We start from the raw sequence: 19,637 nt of genomic DNA, 5'->3' as shown, positions 1-19,637 counted from the left end.
AAGAAGACCAGACTTAATGGTCTGACTGAGACTGGAGGAACCCCAGAAAGCGTGGCCCCTGGATTCTCTATCAGCCCAGAACTAAAACAATTTCCAAGGCCAACTCTTCAGACAGTGATTGGACTGGACTGTGGGACATAAAGTGATACTTGTGAGGAGTGTGCCTCTTAGGTCAAGTAGATACATGAGACTAAACGGGCAGCTTCTGTCCAGAGGTGAGATGGATGGGAAGGCAGAGAGGGTTAGGAGCTGGTTGAATGGACACGGAAAATTAGGAATGGAAAGGAGGAGTGTGCCGTCACAGTATGGGGAGAGCAGTTAGGGTCACATAACAACGTATGTATAAATTTTTGTATAGGAAAAAATAAAAAAATTAATAGTAAAAAACAAAAACCTAGCACGGCACACAGTAAGTGCTCAAAGAATAAACGAATGAATGAATGTATTGTCAGATCCAGGCAACTGGAACATGGGAGGCAATTGAGAGAGAGGCAGAGACAGATCATGGAGGGCCTTTTAGGTCATGGGTGAGGAATTTGGATTAACCAATCAACTTTACCAACTCACTTGCCCTCCTCTCATCCACCCAACACCCCACCAAGCTGTCCCCAATTCAGCTCAAATCCTGATCTAAAGTAGCAGCTCTCAAAGTGCTGCCCTAAACCCCTGATGACCTGTTGTATCATTCGGCATCATGTTCATAAAATAAACAGATTCATGCTTTTAGCCATGAATAATTAATAATGATGTTACATATTTATTAATTAATTACTATATTTTTTAAAGATAGCTACTTGTCTTTAGACTTGACTCATGTCTAATCAAAAGCAGCCCCACCCTTCCCATGTAGTCTGGGAAAGGTTTTGCAGTGGAAAAGAGAAAAGGTTGTCCCTTGAAACATTACAGAGTGGCTGATCTCTAATTCCTGGAATGCAGCAACTTCTAAAACAATTGCAGTGTCATTATGCAGGATAAATAGGTTCAAAAGAGGTTGAGGAATTCCAAACAAAGATGAGAACAAAGAAAAAAAGAATTAATTTATTTATGTTTTGTACAGTAGTTTCAAATAACTCTTAGTAGAAAAGATGGTATCTGGCAGCTTTGTCCAGTCCCACACTTCCTTGAAATTATTACAGTTCTCTGTGATTACTCATATTAATGTCTGTGCTTTTAAAAGGAAAAATGTAATCAGTAAAAGCCCAAGTTTAAATTTTCCTTCCTCATTTCATAAAAAAACAAACCAAACTCGCTGCCATCGAGTGGATTCCCACTCATAGCAACCCTATTTTTATGGGTTCTTCGAACCAAAAAACCAATCCCATTGCCGTCAAGTTGATTCTGACTCATAGTGACCCTGTAGGACAGAGTAGGACTGTCCCAAAGGCTTTCCAAGGCTGTAATCTTGACAGAAGGAGACTGCCGCATCTTCCTCCCACACATTTCTCCCACAGGGCAGCTGGTGGGGTTGAACCGCCTACCTGTTGATTAGCAACAGAGCACCTAACCACTGAGCCACCAGGGCTCCTTATGGGCTCTTTGCTAGTTGTTGTTGTTAATTAGGAGGTCCTAATTATGTGAGTGCAATGCTGTGAACCTGAAGATTCTCCAAATTAAGAATTGGCAGTTATATACTTTGGTAAAGCCTACTACTTCTGGTCCTTTCCTTCATGTGTTGATATGATTCTTCATATATGTTGAGGATATTAAAATAAAAACACATTATTCTAAATATATGTGTCCCTCTTTGACAGAGCAAAAATCAAATCATCACATTTAAAGAAATCATTTTGTTTTCTAATTCCTACTTCCAAGGGCATTATTAGTGGCTCACCATTAATAACACAGAATTGGGAAGTATCAAAACTGTGTTGTTGTAAGGATATTTTGTTATTGTCCAGTTTGATTGGTCCTCTTCGAATTTTACCTTTTTGGTGCATTTACCCACATTATAAGGAGGGTTTGTTAGACAGTATTTTGGAAATGAAATCTAATTCTTAAAGTATTCATTTATAGGGTACAGTATGTTGGTGGGTGGCATGCGGTATTTAAAAAAAATAAAAAGATGTTTGGGAAAGCTTGGAGGAGATAGGATTTATTGAAGATTTCTTTGCAAAGGACAGAAGGGTGTTCATATATTTGGGTGGAAAGATTTCAAATCTGAAGGGCAATCTGTGAGGAAATTTTAAAACCCCAATGGAAACGGCAAAAAGAAGGATGGACACAGATGGCTAAGCAGCAGAAGTTAGGTAAGTGATCCATCTATGTGACGAACAAATTTAAAAGAGAGCAACAAATTCAGGAAAACAAAACCTGAGATTCGGAGGTACCTGTGTATTATTAGGCAAAGTAACACTGGTTAGCACAGCATGGTAAAGTTTGCAAAGGTGTTTTAACATATGTAATCTTACAGCTCTGTATTTAGAGCAGATATTATTCCAGTTTTACAGATGAGGAAACCACATTGGCAAGAATATGGCAAGAAAAGAAAAAAGTAATGTTTGAGAAGTAGTAGGGTTGAAAAAAGATTTCTGTAAATGTTGAAGGCAACAAGAGCCTGTAATAAGCCCTGCGGTATGTAAAGGAGGGGAGGAGGAGACCATTTCTAATGTTGCTGAAATGTATACAAAGCTGTGCAAACCCATTGAACTTGGTGGGGATTGGAGGGGCAAAATATATAGAGGAAAATCTCCTTAGTAAAACAAGTGACCTGAGCAGAGAAGTAGGAAGGATTCTGTTTTTCTAGAAAATTCCAATGTTTTAGGTTTGACCTTCTTTGAGTGTTTGCTAACTTAAAAGGGATTTGAGATTTCTGGTCTGGCAAAGATTATAGACTCTTTGAAGGGGTAGACACTTCATTTTCTCATTAATAAATTTTTTTAAACCCCATATTTTCTGAAAGAATCAAAAGAATTTTCACTTTTTTTTTTTCTGTTCTTCCTCAAAGTAGATATCCTGGTATAGTGCCAATAATACAGCTCTGTGCACAACCTATTTGAAAAAGAAGGGAACATGTCATCCTTTCTATTGATTTAGCTCTAGAGTATTTTGTTTTGGAAATTAAAATGTGAAATGATATTCATCTTCCCTCTTTTGACAGTCGTTAAGGATGACACTCAAAGAAAAGCAATAGAAAATGTTTTGCTCTTCAGTTATTGGGAACTATTCTGAAGTCCATTTTCAGGTATATAATTGTTCAGGTACTGAGAAAGTTACTAAAAAGCATAAAGTTAGTGCTGGAGACTGAGTAAGTGCAATTTCTTTTTAAGTTTGTGGGAAGGAGCACTGGTGAAGCAGCAGTTAAGAGCTTGGCTGCTAGTCACAAGGCTGGAAGTTAGAATCCACCAGCTACTTTTTCAAAACCCAATGGGGCAGTTCTACTCTGTTGTATAGGGTTGCTATGAGTTGGAATGGGCAATGGGCTCTGTTTTTTGAGCCTTCTCAATAGTATTTTCCACAAATGAGAGCTTATATTGTTTTGTTTTATTTTATTGGTTGGACAATTATGAATGGAATGGCTTTAACTACTGGATGGTCAGTGATGAAGCTGCTTTGCTTATGGGTGAACAATTGGTGGTAATTATATTCGTTGTTAGTTAGCACCATTTGAGGAAGACACAGACCTAGTGAATGGAAGAAAAGAGTGGAAGTCAAGTTGACAAAGTATGGGATCACTCCGGGGTCTTTTTCTGTTGCTGGTGTTAGGGGGATGCCCGTTGAGACAAATAAATGCTTTGAGGTATGAAGAGCAAAAGCACTCTAATAAAAGGTTTCAGGAAAGACTGTAGCGACCTAGGGAAATCTGCTGTGGTCAAGTTTAATCCTGGGAAAAGAGGCCCTGGAGAAAGCAGATGAGGAAGGTAGGAAGGAAGACAGGGAGGGGGAGGCGCTGGGTGTGGAGGGAGGAAGGGGGCGAGGGTGGGGGCCTGGAAAGTGAGAGGGAGCTAGTACTAATTGTGGCTAAGAGGACTGGGTCGAGGACCACAGAGTGGGAAAAAGTGAAAGTCCAGGAGGAGGCAGAGGAGGCAGATCGCCTCGGGCCGGGCCGGGACCCTTGCCCGGAGAGGCTGCGGCTCAGGGTAGCGGGGACAGCTAGGCCCGCCTCGGGCCCCCTTGGCAGCCTCAGGCGTTGGCTCCTCAGGGCTCCCTCCCTCCCCAGTGCATTGTTCCTTTGCCGGGAGACGAGGAAATTGCCTTTTGATTGCGGAAGTCCGTGGACAGAGCTCGGGGCGAGGCAGCGCGGGTCAGAATGGCAGCGTGGGAAGGGCGGTGCGCTGCCTGCCTCAGCCGTCTCTCGCGTCCTCAGCCCGCCCGGGACGGCAGCAGCAGCGGCAGCAGCGGCAGCCGCGGCCGCGGCGGCCCCCGCGCGTCGCCAACCCCTAGGGAAGCGGGCTGCGCCCGCGGGGCGCGCTGAGCGCGTGCAACAAGTGGCCCTGTATCCCGCACCCGGCTGCGCCCTCCACGCCCGCGAGCCTCGTGCCCATTCCCCTACACTGGCCCTCAGGGCTGCCCCGCGTTGGAACCCCTTCTGTTTAATCTGGGTGTTAACCACTGAGCGCAATGCTGAGCCATGGAGCGGAGTTGGCCTTGTGGATTGCACTGAGCCTGCTGCAGGTGAGTGCCCGAGAAGGGGTCGGGGGCTGATGCGTCACCTTCCCGCCAAGAACCAAATTCCCACTCCACTTTCCTGTCTCCTGGGTTGCGTTTTGGTGAGTGAGGTGGTAAAATTTCCTCCTCTCCCTTGGGAACAATCTTCCTCTGCGCCCCAGCCAGACTGACACCTCATCCTGCTGTCAAAGCCAAAAAGCCACCATCTCCCTCCAGCTGCTCCCGAGGGAAAGCAGCTGGAGAGAAAGTTGCCACCTGCCTCCCCCGCGGGCACCAGCCTTTTCTCCGGCTGGAGGGTAAAGGGATGGCCTGAGTCTGGGGGCCAGCTTGCGAAGCTTGCGATGGACACATCCCCGAGCAGACCGGACTGCGGGCTTCAGCTGCTGTCTCTGGTTCCTTTGCAGACTGGACTGGGGGAGCCAGTGAGATGCAACTTCACCCTGACGGAGTCCAGGGTCTCCGGCCGGTCCGTGTTTCTCCAGTGGAGAACTTTGGGGTCACCCTGTAACTTTAGCCTCATCTATAACAATGACACCTCGGACACTGTGCGGTGCTACCCCGTGCAGATAGACAACACCACCTATGAATGGAATTCCAAGGATTTACAAGCTGGAACCATCTATAACCTCAGGATTGTGTCTCTGGATGGAGAAGCGAGAACTGTGGTCTTGCAAACAGGTAAAGGGTGGCAGGTGCAGTCTGGACGGCCAGGCCACTCGGGGCTGGGCCCTGCCTTTTCAAGCTGGTGTTTCATTTGAGTTCCAGACATACAAAAAATAAAGGTAAAAATACCTGTGAAGTCAAATATTGACAAAGATTTCTATTTTGCTTAGATCTGGCCAGAAGTGACTTGGTTCACTTTCAGAAACGGCCTTAGTGCTGAAAATAGAAGACTAGCCACTTGAAGAGAGAGTGCAGCAAAGGAGAGATACTGTGGGATGTGGAGGGAATATGTGAAAGAGATGTGGTTTGAGCTTCCATCCCCCTAAATTGCCAAACCCTACAGTAACTTTAAGGAAATGTTTCTGGAATAAATAATGCAAGTGTGAGGATTAGGGCTATACATTTCCTCTACTTTGTTTTATTGTTGAAACTGGTACATAAAATCCTCAGGAGTAAAATAGAGCCATTCATAGCGGGGAGTTAGAAAAGTTCCTTGAAATGAGGGTGCGAAAATGATTTTGTATCAATTGAGTGACTAAAGCAGCTTAATATCAGAGAACATCCGTTGATTTCTCTACACCTCCAAGTCAATCATTTTCCTTACACTCTTTGGTAAGAATTTGTGTTTGTGGCCTTGGTTTTCTTATCTGCAAAACAAGTGTTAGACTTGGTTATTCAGGTCCAAGTCCCTACCAAGTGCCAAACACTTAGCTCATTTTTAATCCTCACAGCCCCCCTCAGCTGCACTCTAAACTCTGTAACGACTTTGATGTTTTATGATTTCATTAGTCTTTCTTTTAAAATTATCATCATTTGCTGCAATAGTGAAGCCTTACTTGAATCTAGAAATTCAAATTTCAGTGAAAATTCTGCAAGTTAAATTTAGAAATGAGTTGTCCTTACTAGTCTCTCCCGTTTCAACTTATACAAAGATCATGTCTTCAGCTACAGTTCTTTAAAGAGGTGTGAGAACTTTCAGTTCACTGGGCAGTTACAGCAGAGTCAGGAAATTTAACTGGGCTCATGTAATCATACTACAACCAAATGTTAATTCTCTTAGTTTTTCAAAGAAAAGAATTTCAGAATGTCTTATTACATTACTTGTCTTACTTCAGATGGAGCTTTTTGATAATTTCTGAGATTTGTAAGAGCTTAAATTGAAAAAGAAACCACTTGTTAAGAATCTGGTTGTGTTTTTATATGGAATCAAGAGAGACTGAAATCAACCACATAATTAGAACATTTTACAGAAGTTTAAGCAGCTTTGGTTTTAGTCATAAAGTTGTCGGTTATTTGAAGACACTTCTGTGAACACCCATTTTGCTTAAACCATGACATTTTTAACATAAAACTTCCAGATGTGCTAATTACATTTGACCAACTAATGTGTGTGTTGAATGGAACAGAGTAATTTGCAAAAATAGATGAGCCTTCAGAAGCCTGTGGGAGAAAAGATAAAGATCTTAAGAAGCCAGAATGCATTCGTTTAACCAAGAGGATTTACTTTTTGGGAAATGATTTAAAGGGAAGAATCATTATGGGTGTTACTAGTTAGAATGGGTTTTGAGTTAAATTATGCGTGTAGGTGTTTCAAGTCCAAAGTAACTTGTGTAATGTAAGAAATATTTGCATTTTATTGATTATATTGAGTAAAACAAGACTTCGTCAGCATCCACCATGTGTTAGCATTCAGTGTTCTCATAGTTTTCTTAAGGAGGTACTTTTTACACATACTTTTCACCATGAATTTTATGAGCTTCATGATAAATGTGAAGAATGAAAATTGCCAGTGATGTTTGTATAGTGATTATTTTCTCACACTTATTTGTCTGATGCTATAATCCTCCCTAGGATTCTCTATATTTTTAAAAATAAAAATATTCATGTCTTAGGATATTTTAAAAATTGTTTCAGGGAGGATTTTGCAGGGTGATGGTAGGTAGTTATTTTTTATCAGTAGTGCTTTCTATGTTTTAAGGACATATGTGAAGTTTTCATTTAGTTAGAAAAAAGTACTAGTATTCCTACATATTGATTGCTATGATAAAGAAATGAGCTCTATAAATCATATTTTGTTATTAAAGCAAGGTCAACTAGTCATATAATATTAAGTATGGGACAAAACTTCAAATTAAAAAAAACATTCAAATGTGTTGTGCTTTCCTGATTCCATTTTGCCTGTCTTATTGGTCTAGAATAAAATAGAATAAGAGCTAGGCATGATTATCTTTGTATAATTCCAAGTCTGGTTTGTCTGCTTTTTATTTTCTAATAAATAGACTAAAATAGCTAGTTATTTTGGTGTAATATAGACATGACCTTAAAGACAAAAAAAAAAAAAATTTAATTAAATGGGAATAGTTTTCACACCAGGTTTAAAATCAAAATCAAAAAACATATGTGATTCAAATTCAATTCAGTGAACATTTATCAAGCATGGATTCTGTGGGGAAATATGCCAGGCAGTGATTGGTGAGCTTATAAAGATCATGAACAAGATATGGCTCTTGCCCTTGCAGTCTTGTGGAGGGTGAGAGATGAAGGTAGCAACAGAGCTTTACCACTTCTTTCCTGAATAAGAACCTTGCCTGTCCTCATGATGCTTGGCTTTCTAACCTTAGAAGAGAAGACATCTGGCAGTTATATGGTTTATTTGGTCATTAAATGGTCAATGCAACAAGAATATTCTTTGAAAGCCAATTACTTAGTTGTGAATTTACCAGAAATCGTATAATGAAAATACGAGATATTGAAGAACTCACACTTCTGTAAGACTATGTCCTCAGAGTCTAGAGCAGAGTTTGCAAAATGGTAGCCTATGGGGATGTATAGGTGTGTAAATAATGGATATATTTTGTTTGGCTCATGTAATGTTTGTGAAAAATTGAAATTATTCACCTGCATTAAAAATAGAAATCTCATGTAAAAACCTAGATGTGTGGATTCTCTTGAAATATCAGAGATTTGGAAAAACTGGGCCTGTATGCCTGGAACTCTCTGGAGCTGTGTTGTGGCTTCTTCTTTAGACACCAATTCACTGATCTCCCCCGGGCCAGTTCATTTATTTTCTTACCCTAATGTATCCTAAAGACATTTGAATTTGTGACTTCTGCTTTAGAATTTTCCTTTAGAACTTTGGGGGCCACTTTTTTGCCTAGCAATAAGAAGTAGGTTTTCAGTACTGGAAGTGATATCTAGCACATGGTAAGTTTTCAATAAATATTGGTTGAATGGATGGATAGATGGATAAATCAATGAATGGATGGATAGCTAGATAGACAGGCAGATAAACAGGCATGAATGAATAAAATGAGTATTTCAGTGGGAGAACGTATATGTACTAAAAATATGGCCTATTCTCCTTGGGTTATGGGTAAGTTATGGAGTCCAGGAAGTAGTCTGGAGGTAAAGACTGTTCTGAAGAATATGCTAGTGGCATTTGCCCTTTTGTTAGTCAATTTCAGCTACTAGTTAAGCAGCCTAGAACAGAAGGCAAAGAGACAGAGCTTGTTTTAAAAGCAGACTCTTGGTTTCTACTCCACATGAATTAGAACTTAGAAGGAATGCGGACTGGAGAATCCATATTTTAAACACATATCAAAGTGAATCAATGCACACCGACATTCAAGAGTTATGGGCATAGTTTTTTCTCTTATTTGTTGACATTAAGATTTGGTACCATTCCTGTTTATGTATGGTGGAATTTTTAATGCCTGTGAATAGTTACCGTCTTTCCCAGAAGAGGATAATACTCTAATATTTGTTTTGTGCTTTTATAACATACAAAACACTTTAACTTACTTTATTTGGTAAGAAATAGTGGGAGATTGTGTAGATACTAAAAATATAGTCTATTCTCCTTAGGTTTTGGGTAAGTTATGGAGCCCAGCAAAGTAGTCTAGAAGTAGATAACTACCTATAGGAATAATTTCCTAGTGGCATTTGCTCTCTTGTCAGTTTCAGCTACTAATTAAGCAGCTTGGAACAAAAGGCAAAAAAGAAATCTCCATGTATTTTTTTATTTTATCTTCATGAGAACCCTGTGGAGAGGGTATTGTGAAAGGACAGGTTGTATAGTGGTTAAGAGTTGAGTTCTGAAGGCAAACTGCCTCCACATCTTACTGGCTTTGTTGCCTTGAGCTAGTTATTTCACCTCTCTCGGAGCCCTGGTGGTGCGGTAGTTAAGAGCTTGCCTGTTAACCAAAAGGTCAGCAGTTTGAATCCACCAGCCGCTCCTTGGAGACACTATGAGGGCAGTTCTACTCTGTCCTGTAGCCTCACTATGAGTCGGAATCAACTCAACAGCAACAGGTTTGGTTTTGATAGACCTGTTTCCAAGGAGCCCTGGTGGTGCGGTGGTTAAGGGCTAGGCTGTTAATCCAAAGGTCAGCAGTTTGAATCCACCTGCTGCTGCATTGGAGAAAGATGTGGCAGTCTGCTTCAGTAAAGATTACAGCCTTGGAAAGCCTATGAGACAGTTCTGCTCCGTCCTGTAGGGTCACTATGAGTTGGAATTGACTCAATGGCAATGGGTTTCGTTTTTTTGGAGGCCTGTTTTGTAATCTATAAAATGGGAATGGTAATAATAATGCATACTTCCTAGGGTTCTTATGATGTTTTAATTAGCTAACATAAAATTTTTGTCACACAGTAAGTGTGCAGTAAGCTTACTATTAGTACTTTTAGGTGATGAGGAGATTCATCTTCAGAAGAATTAACTAATAATTTACGCATACCCACACAGCTAATGTATGATAGAGCCAGAACTTGAACCTGATTTTCTGGCTCCAGCTCCGATATTCCTTCTACTACTCGCAGAAAGCATATTATTTTTAAGTTGATATTAGTCGTTCCAAACTTCCATGTGATGTTTTGTTGTTACTCTTCAAGTCAACTTTTAAAGAGGACCAACTATATTAACAACATACTTTAAAATCCACATACACTTAGCCAATACAAGTGTGCAGTAATGATTAAATGTAGTTTAGTATGAAGAAACTTTAGCAGGTGTTTATTTTCAATTGTGTTGAACTTTTGGAGATTGGCTTCAGAGTTTAGTACTCAACTATTTGCAGTCTAGTTATTTCAGAAATTTTAAGGTCAAGGAAGCTTATCCATATGGAGTGAACCAACCCAGTTCTCTACACTTGTTCTTCCTTTGTGTGCTTAGGAAGCCCCTCCACTGGTCTAACTTCTCTTGTTGGGTATGGCATTCTACAGGTTACCTAGAAAGAAATAGAATCAAATTTGTCTGGAGAGAATGAGAAAGGAACACAGAAAAACTGATTTGCCTTCCCTTCGCACTGAAGGATACTGCTGACACCTTTTTAACCTAAAGTTAAATCATACCCATGCTATGTACATGAATGTATATAAATAAAGGTGCATATATTCTCTAAACATGTAATATGTAACTATAATGAACATGGTAGGTGTACGTATAGATTTCCAGGCTTTTTTGTTTTTGTTTTATACTTCTTTTTATTATGGAAAAATTAAAACACGTAAAAAAATAAATAAAAGAATAGTATAATGAACTACCAAGTATCCATCACCTTTCTTTAACAATTACCAACTTATATCCAATCTTGTTTCATCAATATCCCTACCCACTCCCCCAACACCATGACTTGATGAAATTCAAGTCATCATCTAATGTCATTTATAAATATTTCAGTATGTATCTCTAAAAGACAAGGATTATTTTCATAACTACAATATCATCATCACACCTAACATTAACACTAATTCCTTAATATCTTGATGTCCAGGTTTGGAAGTGCACATCAAGTGATAGCCCATGAATTTTTACATGAGAGGGGCTTCTGAACAGCAATCTGGCTGGAAGAGGAGGCCAGGAGACCTCTTTACGCTGAATTTATGTAGCCCTTTAGATAAAAGTGATAAAGCCTCAGCTGTTGATATCAAAGAATTAGAGTAAAACCACTTTACTCAAGGATAGCATGAGGATGAGGGCGTCGAAGTCATCGCAAATTGTTTGGGTACCCTCAGTAGTGACATGGTTCTCCTAATACTCTCTAGAAGTGAGCTTTTTAGTGCCTTCCCTTAAACTGCTTTCTCACTCAGGAATGCTCTTTCTTTGCTCTGATTTTTTACGTACTACTTAACGTTCCAAACTTGCTCAAGTTCACCTCCTCATGAAGCTCATCTCTGAGACCCCAGCCGTTGGATATCATTCTCTGTTTTGCATATTTAATATTGATGCCAGCCTGGATTACTGTTTACAGCAAAAATAACAGCAACACCGATACTAACTACCATTTACTGAGTTCCCACCGTGAGCCTGGGACTGTGCTTAACACTTTACCTCCATTACCTCTTAACACTTTACACTCTGTAAAGTAGATGATGTTAGCCCTGTTTCACAGATGAGGAAACTGAGGGTCAGAGAGACTAGGCAACTTGCCTAAAGCCACCCTTTGGTAAGTGACAGTGTTGGGATTTGAACCGAAGTCTAGCCTGACATCAAAGTCTACCTCCTTGATAATTCATCTTTTTGTTTATTCTCTTCATATATGTCTTAACTCACTGAGTAGATTTTAGACTTTCAGAAAGCTGAGCATCTACAGTACCTAACATGATGGCCCACACAGTTGTTAATAATGATGCAAATGATTGTCAAAACTAATTTTCCTTTTGAGGTTTATAAAACTTTAAAATTTCCAAAATATCTAGTAATTTAGATATTCAACCAATTTAACATTCAACCATTTGCCGTCTAGTTATTATAGAAATTTTAAGGTCAAGTTGGGTTACCTATATGGAGTGAAACAACCCAGTTCTCTGCACTTGATCTTCCTTTGTGTACTTAGGAAACCCCCCCTAAATTATTCAGTTAATTATTCTAATTAAATTCAGTGCCTGAATTTTATATCTAGTGTATAAAGATGTTAAAGCTAAGGCATGGCAATCTGAGATACTAGCATAATACAGAGCATCATCTTTAAAGTCAGCCAGAAAACTCACCATAGTCAAGCAGCAGCAATAACAAAGTAAAGGAAAGTTATCTTACTGTAATTGTGTTTAATTAACTGGAAATTGAGATAAATTCATTTTCCATTTCGTTTTTCTGCTTGTTTTTTAAAACCCGCACCAAGGAATGGTTTGGGGTTTTTGCCGCCACCACCATCCCCCTGCCACCCCCACACCCTAATTTCCAGGAGAAAATCTCTGATTATTTTATATGATTAGTTGAGGTTTACTCTGTTTTATATGAAGTGCTACATAAATGCCGCGTCCAGTCAAGCCCCCTAGTCATTTGCTTTTAACTAAAATAGTATCTCAATTTCTGTAAAGATATAGAAGTTGGCTCTGTAATGGCTAGAAAAGTAGACCTCTTGGACTGGAGTTAGATAGTGGTAAGTTATAGGTTGGAGAGAAGGTAATATCCAGTTTGAGGAGACCTGATTGCCTACAAAAGTCTTAGGCTTCATCCTGAAATGGAAAGCTCTTGATGCTTCAAGGGGGATAGAGATGGCAGATGCGAGAGATATACAAAGAGATTATTTGGCAGTCATGCAGGAAAGACAGAAAATAGGGAGATACCTAGAAAATTCTTGGAGTAATGCAGACACAAGGTAATGGGACTGCAGGTAAAGGCAGTAAGATTAAGGGGAAAAGGAACAGACAAAGAAAACATTAACGATAAAAAAAAATCAATGGAACTTTCATGACCACAGATTTAGTTATCATTATTATTATTATTATTTAGTTATCATAGTTATTCATTATGATTATGCCACAATATCCAAACCCCCAAGTGGAAAATCCAGTCAATTTGCACATTATTTTCCATAGACATCTGGCTTGATTTTTGCTGTTACACTGAATATGCAATTCATGACATCATTTTCCACCTTGAGCCAGCCAAGCTGTGACAGAAAGGACACACTATTTAGAACCAGGTGTTAGAAGCTCACTTGTACTACCTGGTACCTGTTTGAGATGAGCAAGTCACTGAATGTCTCTGAGCATCTGTCTCAACTGAGAAAGCCTATTGTAAACTGTCAGATTCCACATAAATACAATGTGATGCTATTATGCTTTTGGTACGAATTGGCTGCACTCTTGTTATAAGGTTGAAGTTATTTCTAAAATAAATCCAATCATTTAAACTCTAAACACTGTATCAATAGATACTGATGTTTCAGTGGTCATGCTTTGACCAAAAAAAAATTAAGGAAGTAAATAATACTTGCATTATATAGGTGACTTTCTCCCTCTTCCTAGATCACTTTAAAAAAAAAAAAAAAAAGAAGAAGAATTCAAGAATTTAGCCAAACTTTGTCTTTTCCTTTGAGTACAGAAAAATTTAGTTGGTATTAAGCCTACCTATGAAATTCTGGGGCTTCCTGATACCCATGTTGTTGTTGTCATCAGGTGCCATTGAGTCTATTTCGACTCATAGTGGCTCCATGTGACAGAGTAGAACTGCCCTACAGGATTTTCTAGGCTGTGTAGTCTTTATGGGAGCAGATCGCCAGGTCTTTCCCCCATGAAACCACTGAGTGGGGGTTCAAACTGCCAACCTTTCGGTTAGCAGCCGAGGGGTTAACTGTTGAGCCCTGATACCCATAGAATCATTCAAATACATCAGATGAATACTGTAGTACTTTGCATTTGATATGCCATATTCCAGGTCTATCTGAAACCAAGAAGTACAAAGATATTTTAAACTTATGGCTAATGATAAATTTTGATATATTGATCAAATTAAAATATTGATATGTGGTTTTTGACAGTTCTCCTATTTTGTAATACTTCACAGGTTACAATGTGTATGAGAGTGTTGGGTGAAAAAGCCAGAGAGGCTATAAATGCACACATAGGTACCCTTGATATTTCTGACAGTCAGTGTAAATTACATATGTCAAGTAACATTTTTTTAAAAAGTGTTCACTTGTGATTGACACAAACACAAACAGGAACAAGGGACCCTTCTTATATATTCAAAAGATGTCATGGACAAACAGCTCACAAGACAATTTATGGGCCATCTATAGATACCACACGCTTATTAAAACCTATGATCAATCTAATGTCTTTTTCTAATGATCTGTCATATAATCAGAAGACGACAGGTATATGACTAGACTTTCAAATAGCATTAAAACCTCATATATAGAAAATTAGCAGCTCTGATGAAAGTATCTATTTGTATCTAATAAAATATTAAAACCTTTTTTTTTTTGTATACAGCAGAGTTTTCATTGGGCTTAGGTTAAAAAGTAATTCTCTGAAAACTATTTAACTTCTGCAGCATGCATAGCAATAGTGGACAACTGCCAGCAAAGGGCATTATCACAGTATAAGTGGGGTTTTAAGTTTGTTTCCAGCGCAGGTTCTCGAAGCCCAGGCACTTCCCAGTCCATTGTTCCTTTGTTCTAGCGGATGTACAAAGGAGTGACTGTTTTGTTTTCTGGCTCAGAGAGATTAGATAAAGTCTACATTCTGAACTTCACTCTCTCGGCACGCAACCTTAAAATTCAATTTCTATAACTCATATTTGCAGATTATATATATTTAGATTATACTGATCATAAGATCATTTTCTTTAACCTTCATCTGGCTTGGTAGTAGATGCAGATGACAGAAGTGATCCCTTTTGAACTATCACTGGAAAGCAGCTGTCAGACTCATCCTTCAGCAAGGATGCATCTCAGTTGGGTCTGACAGGGTTGTTCTTGAGTTTTCTTGCTCTTTGTTCTTAGTTATCTGGTGCTGCAGCAACAGAAACAACATGAGTGGGTGCCTTTACAAAGAGACATTTATTTTCTCACAGGAGACTAGAAGTCGGAATTCAGGATGCTGGCTCTAGGGGAAAGCTCTCTCTCTGTCGGCTCTGGAAGAAAGTCCTTGTCTTGTTTGAGCTTCTGTTCCTGGGTAATCTTCATGTGGCTTGGCATCTCTCTTCACTTACTTGTTTAATCTCTTTTAAATTTCCAAAGAAATTGACTTAAGACACACTCTACCGAATCCTGCCTCATTAACATAGCAAAGAAAACCCATTCTCAAATGGGATTATAATCACAGGTATTAAAAAAAAAAAAGCCCTGTTGCCATCAATGCCATTCTGACTCATGACAACTCTATAGACAGAGGAGAACTGCCCCATAGGGTTTCCAAGTTGCTGCTGGTGGATTTGAAATTGCTGACCTTTTGGTAAGCAACTGAGCTCTTAACCACCACACCACCAGGGCTCCACCACAGGTATAGAGGTTAGAATTTACAACACATATTTTTGGGCGACACAATTCAATCCGTAACACTTGGCTTCTAGAATCTCATGGTCTTGAAGTGTCTTATTCTTACCAGGCTCCAAGAAATCTTTCTGCAAGGGACCATTACATTCTTTTCTTTCCTTTTATTATGATAGCCTTAATTATATAGACTGTTATGTAGGATAAAAAAATTTAAATAATATTGCCAAATAAAAATCACTGCTTTTCCTCAAGAACAGATAGATGAGAATCATCTTGGAAATTTTTTATTTTATCTTAACAGTTAGAAAGTTAGTTCATGGGAATAAACTGATAAGATTTTATCAAGGCTTTTTTTATGAAGAAGTCAGTTAAGGCTATCAGTTTCACTTCCAAAACATATTCCATTTTTGCCTCCATTTTGTCAGTGATTGAGAGGAAAGTTTTTTTTTTTTAATGATAAAGTAGACAGAAATAAGTTTATATTACTGAGTGCCCACTCTGTGTCAGCTAAAGTCTCCTCTGTCTTATTAATCTTCAAAACATCCTTAAGTAGGTATTACTCTTATACTCATCAGACAGATCGGAAAAATGAGGCTTAGATAGGTTAAGTAACTTGCCCAGAGACTCACGACTGACAGATGATGCAGCTGGGATTCGAATGTAGTTCAGTCTGACTCCAAAGTCCACGCCCCCTACCGCTACACCTCACTGCTGCTTGTGTGACAATATCGTCTCCTGATAGTTGTTGTTAGGTGTTGTTGAGTCTATTTCAACTGATAGCGACCCAATGTGACAGAGGAGAACTGCTCCACAGGGTTTTCTAGTTTATGCTGAAATCTTTACAGGAGCAGATTGACAGGTCTTTCTCCTGGGGAGCCGCTGGGTGGGTTCAAACCACCAACCTTTAGGCTAGCAGCTGAGCCCTTAACGCTTGTGCCCCCAGGGCTCCAGATTAGAGGATTAATAATGATAATAGCTAACTCTGAGCACTTACTCTGTACCAGACACTGTTCTGAGTGCTTTATATGTAGTATTCAATTTAATTTTAATAACAATTCTACTAAAAAGATAGTATTATTATCAGGATTGCATAAATGATGCAACTAAAGCACAACGAGGGCTAAGAAATAGCCCAAAGTGATAGAACTACAAAGCAGCGGAGACCAGGAAATCAGACTCTTCTTCTCTGAAGAACCTACGCTCTTCAGGTAAACCAAAGGGCTGTACTGCGGTGTAACCCAAACAATCTCGTCTTCCAGGCTCACCTACGCTTTGGGCTCTCTCTGGATTATTTTAAGGTTACTCCTGCCTCGGCTTACTTGTTAGATTTCATATTAATTATTGATACTACAAAATGCTATGTGACTTATTTAATTTTGGCAGTATGATATACTCATATAAATAATAACATAAAACACAGACAAGACACTAGATTGACCATAAATTGTTTTAAGCCTGTGGTGTCTATGTTAATTGCCGTCGAGTCGATTCTGACTCCTGGTGACCTCATGTGTGCAGAGTAGAACTGTTTCATAGAGTTTTCACGGCTGTGACCTTTCACAAGCAGACTGGCAGGCCTGTCTTCCGAGGCACTTCTGGGTGGGTTGGAACTGCCAACCTTTCAACTAGTAGTCAAGCGCCTACCATTTGTGCCACCCAGGTATCATCAGGTGACCCATAAATAGTCTTGTGGAGCTGTTTGTCCATATGCCTTTTGAATATATAAGAAGGTTCCCTTGTTCCTATTTGTATCTGTCAATTGCAAATGACAATCTGCTTAAAACCTATACTATTCTTAGAAGGTTCTAGAATTCCTGGAGTAATCTTGTGAGTATAATGTAATCTACCAAAAGGTAGATAAGAACTGAGTTCACTTATAGCCATGCCACTGAATCACCTGACTGACCTGACCCTTGAAAATTGGTTTGTAGTATCTTGATTCCACTGTCTAGACTAAGTACCAGGTAGGATTTCTGAAAATCTCTCATGTGTAGATATCTCTCCGTTGTTCTACCCCTAGCTCTCAGGGTAGGGACAGCCTTATTTCTCAGATGATCCCCACTGCCCCAAAAGAGTAGCTGCTCACTAAATGCCATTGACCTAGTTCCAAACCCAGAGATATGCTGTTCATCCCATTTCACGTTCCACAGTGGAGAATCGCCACAGGGAAAGTGACACTCCTCAACTAGACCCATGGCTTTGAGAGCTGAAACTAACGAACAAGCTGGCCACAGGACTTCCCATTTGCTCTGGGCCTCGAGCAGCTCTAAAGTATCCCATCTGCTTCATTTCCAGAACTGAAGTTTAAAAAGTCTAGGGATATAGGAATCCCAGCTATATGGTAGAATCCATTTTGGTGAACAAACCTAGCTTAGGCACTTTTGTGGTTTTCTAATATCTAAAAACCACCCCAAATTATGTATGTTTGCCACCAAATATACACTTCCAAGAAAATGAAAAGCTTAGTACGAATTTTAAATATTTTCTTCATATCTATATTTTCTGTTGAGATTTTCAGCATTTATGAAGAAACAGCTTCCATGTTTGTCAGTGTTGGAAAAGTTTGCTAAACATGCAAGCCAAAGAATATATAACCTTGCTTGGATTTCTGAGGCCAGAGCTAACTTAACAAAAAAGTTTTATTAGAAAAAAGAGTTCATACGACTAGTAACTAAGAGATTTTTTGTTTCGTTTTTGTTTGTTTGTGCTGACTTCCACAGTATTATGTACTGTCTTACCCTTCATCAAAGTCACCACTTATCTATTGTCTAGTTAGTATTTTTCCCTCCCCACCTCCCTCCTCCCTAGTAACCATCAAAGGTTGTTTCTTTCTGTGTGTAAACCTTTTCATGAGTTTTTATAATAGTGGTCTCATACAGTATTTGTCCTTTTGTGATTGACTTATTTCACTCAGCATAATGCCCTCCAGATTCATCCATGTTGTGAGATGTTTTGCAGATTCATTGTAGTTCTTTATTGTTGAGTAATATTCCATTGTGTGTACGTAACGTAGTCTGTTTATCCATTCATCTGTTGATGGGCACTTAGGTTGTTTCCATCTTTGTGCTGTTGTGAATAATGTTGCAATGAACGTGAATAATGCTGCATATGTCTATCCATGTGATGGCTCTTATTTCTCTAGACTATATTCCTAGGAGTGGGATTGCTGGATCATATGGTATTTCTATTTCTAGCTTTCTAAGGAAGCACCATATCGTTTTCCAAAATGGTTGTATCATTCTGCATTCCCACCAGCAGTGCGTAAGAGTTCCAATCTCCCCACTGCCTCGCCAATATTTGTTATTTTCTGTTTTTTTGATTCGTGCCAGTAATGTCTGGATGAGATGGTATCTCATGGTAGTTTTGATTTGAATTTCTCTAATGGCTAGTGATCTCAAGCAGTTCCTCATGTGTCTGTTATCTGGACCTGAATGTCTTCTTTGGTGAAGTGTCTGTTCATAGCCTTTCCCCATTTGTTAATTGAATTATTTGTCTTTTTGTTGTAAAGGTGTTGGATTCTTCTATAGATTTCAGAGATTAGACCCTTGTTGGATTGTCATAGCCAAAACTTTTTTCCCAGTCTGTAGGTTCTCTTTTTACTCTTTTGGTGAAGTCTTTTGATGAGCATAAGTGTCTAATTTTTAGAAGATCCCAGTTATCTAGCTTATCTTCTGATGTTTGCGTATTGTTAGTTGTCATGGTTTGAATTATGTCCCCCAAAAAATGTGTGTATCAGTTTGGCTGGGCCATGATTCCTAGAATTGTGTGGTTGGCCTGGGGTGTGGCCTGCACCACCTTTTATCTCTTGAGAGAGATAAAAGGAAAGGGAAGCAAGCAGAGAATTGGGGACCTCATACCATCAAGAAAGCAGTGCCGGGAGCAGAGTGCATCCTTTGGACTGGGGTCCCTGTGCAGAGACGCTCCTAATCAGGGGCAACACTGAAGAGAAGAAGGCCAACAGAGAGAAAAAGCCTTCCCCTGGAGCTGATGCCCTGAATTTGGACTTTTAGCTTACTTTGACTGTGAGGAAATAAACTTCTCTTCTTTAAAACCAACCACTTGTGGTATTTCTGTTTTAGCAGCACTAGATAACTAAGACGTTAGTTATGGTTTGTATCCTGTTTATGCTGCGTATTAGGGCCTCTA

At 39.4% G+C, this 19,637-nt stretch overlaps 1 protein-coding gene across 4 annotated transcripts in view; it reads left to right on the top strand.

Moving 5' to 3' along the window:
* Positions 1-19,637, top strand: part of PTPRB (protein tyrosine phosphatase receptor type B) — a 147,822-nt gene that overhangs the window by 41,039 nt on the left and 87,146 nt on the right. For 3 of the 4 annotated variants that reach the window (XM_004386445.3, XM_004386444.3, XM_004386443.3), the window contains exons 1-2: positions 4,534-4,611; positions 5,010-5,283. In XM_004386445.3, the coding sequence (XP_004386502.1) occupies positions 4,558-4,611; positions 5,010-5,283 (328 nt within the window). In that variant the 5' untranslated portion in view covers positions 4,534-4,557. Of the gene's footprint in view, positions 1-4,533; positions 4,612-5,009; positions 5,284-19,637 lie in introns of those variants that run through there. The other variant, XM_004386442.1, reaches the window with a different exon arrangement.

This window comes from Trichechus manatus, unplaced genomic scaffold (assembly GCF_000243295.1).
Source record: "Trichechus manatus latirostris isolate Lorelei unplaced genomic scaffold, TriManLat1.0 scaffold00164, whole genome shotgun sequence".
Taxonomy (NCBI): domain Eukaryota; kingdom Metazoa; phylum Chordata; class Mammalia; order Sirenia; family Trichechidae; genus Trichechus; species Trichechus manatus.
The sequence above is the reverse complement of the archived record's forward strand: the minus strand, read 5'-3'. Positions and strand labels throughout refer to the sequence as shown.